The following is a 10476-nucleotide window of genomic DNA, read 5'->3' as shown; positions in this document are numbered from 1 at the left end:
GAAAGAGTGGGAAGGTCCCACTCAGCTTTCTACATCTAACATGGCATGTTGTGTGCAAAGACATTCTTGGAACTTCACCTCACATCAGAGGACTTTCACATCTTTAGAAGAAGGGTATGAAGAAAGTACTTCCTCCTTCATTAAATATCCAAAGAACCAACATACCTCCTTTCCACGTTCACTGCCAAGCAACTCCTCTACTTCCTGAAATCGAGCAATAGTGTGTTTGATCCCATGGAAAAGGGATCGGGACCAGTATATTGCTCCAGCCACTGGAGGATGATTCTTGCACAAAGGTGGATCCTTGAATTTCTGAGCAAAGATTTTCTTAACAGTTTTAACCTAGAAGAGAGTAAATATTGCAAGGAATCATTTCTCCACTTGCTTGGCCAGGGTCAGTATCTAACCCAATGTACAGCACCAGCTCTGAAGTTAATGGCAGCAGCAGGATAAAAACAATTAATTTTTCTTTTTGTTTCATGCCTCTCCTGTTTGTGTTAGCTCTATTCCAGGGAATGTCTGCCTTCCTGCATCCCATGGAACTGCTCTCATGGCAATGTTTTCTGTAAGATTACATTTTATCATGAAACTCAGTGTTCTTTAAAATATCAAGACAAATGCTACGACATGAAAAGCTTTCCAACATACAGGCCTCAGCATCAGGAATTATTTCTGCCTTCACGACTGATCTCTGGCACATTTTGGTCATACCATGAACTTGGTTTTCAGCACATGAAGGCTGTAGGGTGTGAAAGATGTGCCTTCTCAGGAAGGACTACTGCTGAACTGCTCTCCACAGGGATCTCCACAGGCCTTGTTGCATTCAGAGACATGCAAACACCTTTCAGTTCCCGTACAGGGCCACACATATACAGATATGCACATTCCATTTCATCAAATTGACCATAAGACTTCTCCAACAGACTTCAAAGTGAAAGTAATTATTATACTTATATTGTAAAACTTGACAATCTTTCAGATAGTAAATGATACTCTACAACTATTTAGACATATTCACAGATTGATAATTTTCACTAGGTAAAGAGCTTCATGTACTACAGAAGAAGTCCTTAAACTTAATACCTCTTTACAGTATTGGTCCAAAACATCAATGAACTTCATCATCATCTGCTGTTTAATTGCTTCACGACAGTAGATGTGTTTGAATTTTAAGAGCATGTCAAATGCAGCTTCTGCTGATCGAAGGCTCTTAAAAGATTCATCAATTAAGTTTTTTGTCTCTTCTTCAATAACCTAAACAAAGGAAGAAGGCCAAGAAATACTATCACTTAGAAATTCATCTTGCAAACCACGATAGGAAGGCAAAAATAAAGTATTTTTTTAATAATAGTGATGAAGCATATTTTACTGTTTTTGTCTTACAGATTACTAGCAAACTGCTGGCTTTGCTGTAAGATACAGAAAATTAATGTTAATTAATGTGCCTGCTGGGCAGGTATATAAATCACAAAAAATGCTGTAACAATTTGTACTTTGTAAGTATTTTTAGCTGAGGGATAAAGGACTGAATCAATGCAGAAATAAAAGTTTTATTTCTTTGTAGGGCATGATTGAGATATGTCACATATAGACTCTGTTCAAGTTGTAGTGATTCTGCCAATGAACAAAAGGTGGGAGTTGGGGCTGTTCAGCTGGAGAAGAAAAGGATCCAGGGAGACCTTAGAGCACCTTCCAGTGCCTGAAGGGGCTCCAGGAAAGCTGGGGAGGGGCTTTTCACCTGAGAGGGCAGTGATAGGACAAGGGGGAATGGTTTTAAACTGAAAGAGGGGCGATTTAGGTTAGATATTAGAAAGAAGTTCTTCACCATAGGGGTAGGAAGGCACTGAAAGAGGTTGCCCAGGGAGGTTTTGGCTGCCCATTCCCTGGAGGTGTTGAAAGGCAGGTTGGATGGGGCTTGTGCAGCCTGGTCTGTGGGAGGTGTCCCTGCCCACGCAGGGGGGTTGGAGCCTGATGATCTTTAAGGTCCCTTCCAACCTTCACCATTCTATGAATGTATGATTCCATGAGTTTCAAAATAAAATGAAACTATAAATAAAACCAACTTTGAAACAGAATACTGACTTAAAAAAACTGGTCACATTGCTCATATTTTCATTGAAGTATTTTTTCCTATCTTCTTTTGCAAACTTACATTTTCTTTACATGAAGACGTTGATATTCTAGAAGGAATTTGTATATAAGAAGTAAGAGTAATCAAGGTCTATGGAACTTACTGAAACTTCTTTTCCAAATTCTTCCATAATTAATTTCCAGTCACGTGTCTTTTCAATGCTAAAAAGGTCAAATGTCAGTTCTTCCAAAGGACTAGTCAGTTCATTTACTTGTCTCACTAGATCATCAATATGCTTCAGATCCTCTGTGACAATTCTCAGTTGAGGAATAAATATATTGTGAAACTCTTCAATGACCTATTAATTCAGAAGAAATTTTCAGCAGAAAGCTTTATCTTTAATGTTTTGGGGGTCTTTTTCTGCCATTTTACACATCTATCTGATATTATTTCCTTTAAAAAATTAAAAATGGCACAGAGAATGATCAATTTGTGCTGTGATTTACATTTCATACATATTTACAGAAGACACTAAGCAGCCTTACGGAAAAAGAAAAACACACTACAGGGCCAACATTTCAGTTGTTAAAACAGAATACTCAACTATTATTCCTTTTTATTCTACTTTTCACATACAGAGGTTTTACATACACAGTCTATAGCATCTGAGCATTGATTTGCCACTAACATTGCTAGTTACCCTGACATAAATTAGCCTAAAGATAACATCTCTCCATCCAGACATTATCCTCCAATTGATGCACTGTAAAATCCATATTGTAGTGTACTGAAATGTTGTTTTGTCTAAAATTAGATCATTAAGCTAAGTAAGTAACCCACAAAAATTGCAAAACTGTGAAACAGCTGTTACAAGTCTATATTTTCATAACAGCAATGTACACAGGAATATCTTTCCTCAACCAGTGCCTTGAGAAGAGGTATTTTATATCAAGTGTTAAGTGCAGCTTTGTTGGAACCAAAGGCACTCACTAAACTAAAGGCTGTTAACATTTCAACCATATCAGAGTAAGACACTGATCACACCATCCCTTCATTTATTGTCTGTATTAGTACCTGCAAAACATCATATAGATCTTGACAGACTGAAGTCATATAATCTGTTTTTTCAAATAAACATTTTTGGTCAAATTCCCAGTGCCTCCCACATGCTGATTCTTCAATTTGGGCACGAACAGCAAAATAGCTTTTCTTCCATTGTTCAAGAGTGCTTTTGGCTTCTGCCATTTTCTGTTTTGCAGCAGCTCTGTCTTCTCTATTAATCAAATCAAAACAGTTAAGATACTATAAATAGAAAGACTATAGATAGAAAATTGTATCTCAACTGGATTAACATACTCTGGTTTCACAGCTTCTAATTACACAAGATATAGGTAAGACTTGTATCTGAGGTCTTAATTTTCAAGGTGACTGACTTTGAAACAAGGTATTTCAGAACTGATTTTTATTATATTTATGCCACTTTTTTACTACTATAATTCTATTTGTTTTAATGATTTATGACTTTTTGAGACAAAAGAGGATAAGCACCTATTTGTTCAGGGCTGATTCACTAATTTATGAAAATTACAAAATAAATTTACTTTTAATTGACCTTCTAATACAAAGTTTTTAATAAATACAGCCTAATTAAACAGTAATCCAGTACTTACTTAAACAGTGTGTGCGTATCCACATCTTTGTAGACTCTCATTGAAATTTCCCTTGCTATTTTTTCCATGAGGGGTGCCATCCATTCATCCTTGCCATAATGGTGTGAGATAATCCATAGCACTTTCAGGGCATTCATCAGTAAAGGAATTGTATCCAAGGCAACATCAAACCCAGTGCCATATGCTATTTTCTAGTAAATGTATTGAAAATATTGCAAATAAAATGTCATGAAAATATGCAGACCCATATTCAACAAACCAGTATTTTTTTCTATAGATACCTGAAGTTAAGAACAATTGCTACTCAAAAAAACCAAAAAAATTAATCATTTTTTATTAAATATAAAAAAGCTAGAGTATATCTTTATGGTTAATACAAAGTAAAAAATAGGCAAGAGGTGATTAATGAGAAATGAAACTCAGGTAACAACAGTTAAAGCTTCACAAAGTTTTCTCAAGGCTACATACCTTCAAATAGCATTCCAGAGTTGAAAGCAACTTAACATTATCTAGAGCTTCCACTTGATGCTTTCTGAGGTCACTTAAGACTCTTTGTAAATCTCCAATATGCTCAGATTTAGCTTCCTGTAATATTTCCAAGACTTTTTGCACTTCTGGAAGCTTGGTCTTTTCAATAAGAGCACTTAAGTCATCATATTTTTCACGCCAGAAGCCAACTTCTGCAAAAGGACTACTATCCTACAAGTAATGTGGAATAAAACAAAAATTCTAAATTACTGTCACACAAGACTGAAAACCTGATCTGATTCAATCAATGCAAAAAAATCCCAAACAAACAGGCAGAAGAAGATCCTTGAAATGAAAAGAGCTTTACAGTCTAAAGAGCACTGAAATGAACTTCTCATGTGGAATATATTGCTGACTTGGAGCTGGTCAAAGCTTATGCACAAGGAACTTTGTAGACATTAAATCCCTCAGTGTGTTTATTGTTATTAATTATATGTCATTATGCATATTAGTCACATATGTGCTTGCAGGATCAGAACCTTACAATTGGATTTTTTTTTACTTTTTTCAAGCAAAAATATAGTTGTCTGTTTAAAAAAAAATCAAATCATTGCAGCTCATAATCTGTCTCTTTGCAGAGTGCAGGTAACAAATGTGCCTTAGTTTTCCACAGTTATCCTGTGTGGGTAAGATCTGCAGTGAGTTACTTTATATTCTATTTCTATTCTTTTTCCCAGAGTCATACAGTTCCTCACTGCTTTTTTTCTACTTTACAGCAATTTAGTAAATGGCTTTCCAACAATCAAATATGAAGATGGATTAAAAACAAGTACAAACCATTCAAAGAGATTCTTGTGAGGAAATGAAGTCATGTCTCCAAGAATAAAATAAACTTCATGTTACAGGCAACATTACCTGTGGAACTTTTTTCAGTTCTTCCCCTAGAGCTGTGGATATTAATTTCTGCCAGTTCACTGCATAACTTTCCAGAGCTTCAACCACTTCTGGAACTGTGGCAAGAACAGTCACTTCTCCATCTATATTTACAGTTGGCATATTGAGTTCAATATCTCGCACTGGAAGAAAAGGCACATAGAATTAACTGTCTTGTTCTGTCAGAATTGGTAAAGTAACATCACCAAAATTGGCTTTATGGCTTCCATCTTGTCAGCTACTTCAGGATAGGTAACATACCACCTGCTCTGCCTATTTGAGAATGTGGCAAAATACATCCAGTTTCTTGCCAGTTAACACAGTGCAAAGAAAGCTGTATTCCTAGAAACAAATCACAAGCTCTCAGCTTCCAAGCCTTAGCCCAATCTCTAACTATTTAGAATTAGAATTAGGGCTTTCCTGAAGAACATTATCAATCTGCCTACTGCAGACCACCACACTCTCCTTATAAAGGCATGGCAGTAGCCTCTGTCAGAGAAAGGATACTAAACATGTGAAACTCTAACCTGCTCTGCCATTGTCTGTACCCACTCTGGGCACAGCCCCTCAACACTGGCAAGCCAGGAGGCATGTTAACCCTCTCTCCTATTCTCATGCCAGACTCTTCAAAAGACTATCACTGATTTCATCCATTTCCCCATACTGCCTGCTGTGCTTCAGGGCAGTAGAAATACCACTGCTGTCAGCAAAAAGAAACTTTAATCAGGTTTGGAGCTTCCCCAGAAACTGCATGTGTTGGTTATGCTATATAAATCTATTCCCAAGTGAACCTTGTTCTGCTGTCATGGACTCTGAACACCTCAGTGCTGGCACAGGCAGGACACTCACTTTCAATTTGTTGTGTAGTGTCCTGAGATACACTTAAGAATTCTTCTGTGTTTGTTGGAATCTCATCCCTGTGTTCTACAGGCTGTTCTTTCCCTTCTGCAAGCTCAGATTGAGGTAAATTCCTTTCCTCAGCATCCATGTTTTCATTGTCAGGAGGAAAGGCAGTTTCCTCAGCCTGCTGCTCACTACAGGAGAGAGATGATGAAAACACCTGCAATTCAAACAGGTACCATTTATTAGATGGTTTGTACTAAAAAAGGAAACAACGGAAGTCAGCTTACTAGCATTTTACTTCAGCATTGTGTATGTTGTTCTATGATTTAATTTAATTGCAATCTCCTTCCATTTCACCTCTTTAGCCTTTCTGCCTCAAGTTCTGCAGGGGAACAGCCCCAGCATGCCTTCACTTCAAGTCTATAAGCACAAAAATAAAGGCATCTGCTGTCACACTCTTACAGGGTTCTCATGTAAAGCCAGGCAATGAAATAATGCTCATGTCCATGGTTTACAAAAACTTGGGAAACAAAATAGTAAGTAAGGATTAACAAAAGCTTCATTTTGGCATAGGAAGGTCAGTCATTAACTATTTGTATTTCTTATGCATAGTCTATATGGTCAACAGAATAATAAATAGGCAAATCACTCATAGCAACACTCAAGACTCCATATATAAAAGCTGTAACACAGTTACCTGTGGAATGGCATTCTTCAACATACAAAGAGCATCATCAGTCAGAGCACCAAACTTTATCACTTTAGGAAGAACCTCATTAGCTTCAGTCAGGTCATTAGGTTCAGGAACTCTTTCTAAACAGCATACAAACAATTAGCATAAGCCCAACCATCTGATACAGAGAAAGCAGTGATTAGAACAATAGCATGAAATCCAAATACATTAAAACTCCAATAAAACAAACCGTGTTTGGAATAAACTAGGTTTGGTGCAATTCATTTTTAAAACCAGGGTTGGTTTTCATAGTGCAGATGCTCATAATCTGACTTTTACAATCCAACTGTATAGTTAGAAAATGTTTTTATGTTCAAACAACACAGTGGCGTCAATTTGAACTCCTATTCTAATGAAGACCAGGAAAACCTTAAACAGAACTGCCACAAAATGACCAAATACATTATCATAATTATTTTTTTTTCATAAGTGCCCTGTTTCTAGAAAAAACTGAAACTAACAGGCACACACAAAATATTCTGAAGCTTCAAACCACCTATGTCGCTGTTCAGTGAGTGCACAGAAACGTTTGTGCTGGGACCAGTCTCTGGAACTAAATGAGAGTTAAAAGACTGTTGACAGTTCCTGGATATTGGTGTGGAAATACCTGCTCACTTTAGTGTAGAAGCTGTTTCCTATGAGGCCAGAGGCAGATACTGAGGTGTGGCTGTGACCAGAAGCAGAGCTACTCTAGATGCTGGAACAACTATTACAATTGGTGTTATGATAAAGGTATGAACTACCAGAGTGAAACGTGCTGCTGTTGTGTATCAGAGTTTGAGACAGGTCAGGAACTCTATCACCACCTTATGGTCTAACTTTCACATACAGCTTCTCAGAACACTTTACACAGTTCTAGCAGTCGTAGTAACTAAATCTTCTTAGCTCATCTGAGTGCAGCATGAAAGCTTCATCCTTGCTGGTAAAATGAGGAAGATATGTAACTTCCCATAAATGTGATGTAAAATGCATTCCTGATTCTTGGCTTTACTCTGAGAATGTTGCTACCCAGTTAGTTCAGCTGGATAGGCACTATCTGCCTTTTTCAGTATGAAGTACTGAGAAATGCAAAGACTGGAAATGCTGAGCCTGCTGTTATTCAGGGCACATACCTTTGCAGTCTCTCATAAAATACACAGTAAAATCTGACACAAATTCTTCAGGAATTTCATCAAGAGCTACGTAGAAACACACTTGGTCAACTTCCTGTTCTTGTGGCTGAAATGGGAAAGAGAAAGGAAGAGATGAAGAAAGTGCTTGCCTGCCATGAATCATTAACCCCATTATTTTACATTGCTATCCAACTAAGCTATTAACAGAAAATATTTCTTAAAAAGCACTTAACTAACAGTAAAAATCATCAGCTTTGTAAACAATGATGACTTCCAGACCAATAGGACTAAAAGCACGAGTACTTGAAACATTAGAAACCAAAAAGTACTTAAATGCCTGTCCCTCCTCTGTCTTCCTGAGAATGTGCAAACATCTATTCCCCTCCCACCTGCATCTCAGCCATAAACATAAAAGTGTAGCTAGAAACCCCAGAATCCTTCCTGACCACCTAATTATGTAAAAGACTTGAGGTTCAAAAGCCTTTTGCTCACCATTCCTCATGCTCCTCCCATGGTGTCTTTATCCAACAATTACTCTAACTTCAACTTTTCTTTTACAAGCAGCTCTGGGAATAGCTGATGTGATACCTGAGTAACTCCCTGCTGCATTTTCTCCCCAGAAATCATAGTGTTTTGCCAAGCAAATCACCTTTGCAACCTTTGTCAGTCAACGTCAGAGACACCATAGACCACTGGTTTTGAATGGAAATTCCTGTCCTTGTAAAATGTTCTGTTCTGCTCTGTGTTCCTGCTCTGCACTGCCCTGCACTAATTTGCCAACCAGTTTTACTGAAACGCCTGCATCCAAAAGACAGCACCTTCCCATCCACAAAGGAACAGAGTGAAATAGAACAGATTTACCTGCAGTGTGTCCTCCACACTTTCAGCTGTAAGTTTTTGCTCTGGTTTACTCAATTCAGAGCTACTAGTAGGAGCTGAAATGTGATCTGACACATCTTCATTGTCTGCAGGTAGCACAAGGGATGTTTTGCTTTCCTGAGTCACCCCTAAGAAAGAGTAACACAAGGGAACTTAGTTACAGAACAGGTATTCCATGGACGTAAGATGGATCCTCCCAATTTTCTTCTCAAACTAAATGATGGAGCATTTTCTTCCATCTTTAGCATCACCTTTCAATAATCAACCATCAAAACTTGGTGTTAATGGTACATATTCCCCTAGCACAGCACGATTGCTGTAGAACTGAATTCAAACATGCAAGTGACTCTACTGCATTCCACAGGTAACTGGGCTTTGCTTAGAATGTGCTTACCAGCATCTTACAGTGCAACTGATCTTTGATGACAAAATAAGCAGATTAACACATTTCAAGATGAAACCACTTTGTAAGAGGAAATGCAAACAATTTTTGTCATGCCAGATCTATGATATGTTGTGCCCAAGGACTGATGGTGAAGACACTGTAAAGCTGGATCCTTTGTGTGCTGATATTACTCTCAAGCAGTAACAAATCTCCCTGCCTTCCTGCTTCTGAGCATTAACCTGCAGCACTTTAGATGCCTCCATCCATAGATGCAGAGTGGGAAGCTGAATTGTGTCATTCCTTTAGTCTACTGTCACCCACACCAGGCTTTAGCACTTAACTTCTGTGGTCCTATCTTTTTTGCACAGTGTGAAAAAAATACACTTTTATGGCTAGAAAATACCAGGCCATGATTCTTCACTTCTGCAAGTAACTGTTTCAGAAACTTCTGGGAGTCAGACAGATACTGACAGCAGACAGAGCAATCTCTGAGCCACGGAAAATCCTTGCTCTCTTCTGACAGCCTTTCTATCCCTTTTCCTCTACTTTTTCCATGTTTTTGTGAAAGGCTTTTCTGCAATATTGTGCTTAAAGTACTGGACCAGTCTTAACTTTTTACAGGATCACCCCTGCTATTGTCAATAAACTACATCAGAATAGAGAGCTTGCAACTCTTAAGACAAGAGAAATTAATTCATTCCTACTAAAGGGAACATTTTCATTCTATATATTTTACTAAAATTAATCTCTAAAAATCTGAAATTATAAAGCCAGTAGAATGCTACACAGCCAAAGCCTGGATGACAGATCTGTTTGTGGGTTGATTTTGTTCATCCCAGTCAGTCTCCTTCTTTCCACCTATTTGGAAACAATGAAAGAACCAAACTAGGATAACTGTCTTCCAAAGAAGCATCCTTATGTGGAAGCTCTTGGGAAAACATTAATTAGGCACACTGCCCAGGGCACCCTCCAAAAATCAGATCAGCTTTCCTGGGAAAAGGAGCTGTTGCTGACACTGCTGGATCTGCTTAAGAGCCACATCAGCCCTCACCCACATTCACCCCCACAGCAGAGAGGCCTGCAACAACCACACTGGCCACTCAAACCACCTGCTCTGCCTTCCAGTGCCACCTGCTCAGGATCTGTGTTACCTGGGCCCTCCTCCTGCTGCCGACCTGCAAGCTCGTTTGTGTCACCCGTGTCTGCACACACACAAAACGGAAGGCAAACACGGCACAACCGTGCGGTGGGGGTGGCACAAATCCCACCAGCGCCCGGCCAGGGGGGAGAAACGTCTGGAAATGGGTGAAGGAGGAAGGATTCGGGACGACGAGGCACAGCCCAAGGGGTGGGGAAACAGAAACAGGGGGACGGGGAGGGGG

At 38.7% G+C, this 10476-nt stretch overlaps 1 protein-coding gene across 1 annotated transcript in view; it reads right to left on the bottom strand.

Moving 5' to 3' along the window:
• Positions 1–10476, bottom strand: part of DNAH10 (dynein, axonemal, heavy chain 10) — a 58312-nt gene that overhangs the window by 43979 nt on the left and 3857 nt on the right. The window contains exons 2-13 of the mRNA XM_009997677.1: positions 10246–10296; positions 8692–8837; positions 7831–7936; positions 6683–6798; positions 5986–6169; positions 5125–5279; positions 4210–4440; positions 3742–3932; positions 3146–3344; positions 2235–2429; positions 1084–1254; positions 166–342 (exon numbers count right to left, since the gene is read on the bottom strand). Coding sequence (XP_009995979.1) covers positions 166–342; positions 1084–1254; positions 2235–2429; positions 3146–3344; positions 3742–3932; positions 4210–4440; positions 5125–5279; positions 5986–6169; positions 6683–6798; positions 7831–7936; positions 8692–8837; positions 10246–10296 — 1922 coding nt within the window. The remainder of the gene's footprint in view (positions 1–165; positions 343–1083; positions 1255–2234; positions 2430–3145; positions 3345–3741; positions 3933–4209; positions 4441–5124; positions 5280–5985; positions 6170–6682; positions 6799–7830; positions 7937–8691; positions 8838–10245; positions 10297–10476) is intronic.

The sequence above is a fragment of the Chaetura pelagica genome, unplaced genomic scaffold, assembly GCF_000747805.2.
Source record: "Chaetura pelagica isolate M959 unplaced genomic scaffold, ChaPel_1.0 scaffold45, whole genome shotgun sequence".
Taxonomy (NCBI): domain Eukaryota; kingdom Metazoa; phylum Chordata; class Aves; order Apodiformes; family Apodidae; genus Chaetura; species Chaetura pelagica.
This window is presented reverse-complemented; position numbering and strand designations above follow the sequence as displayed.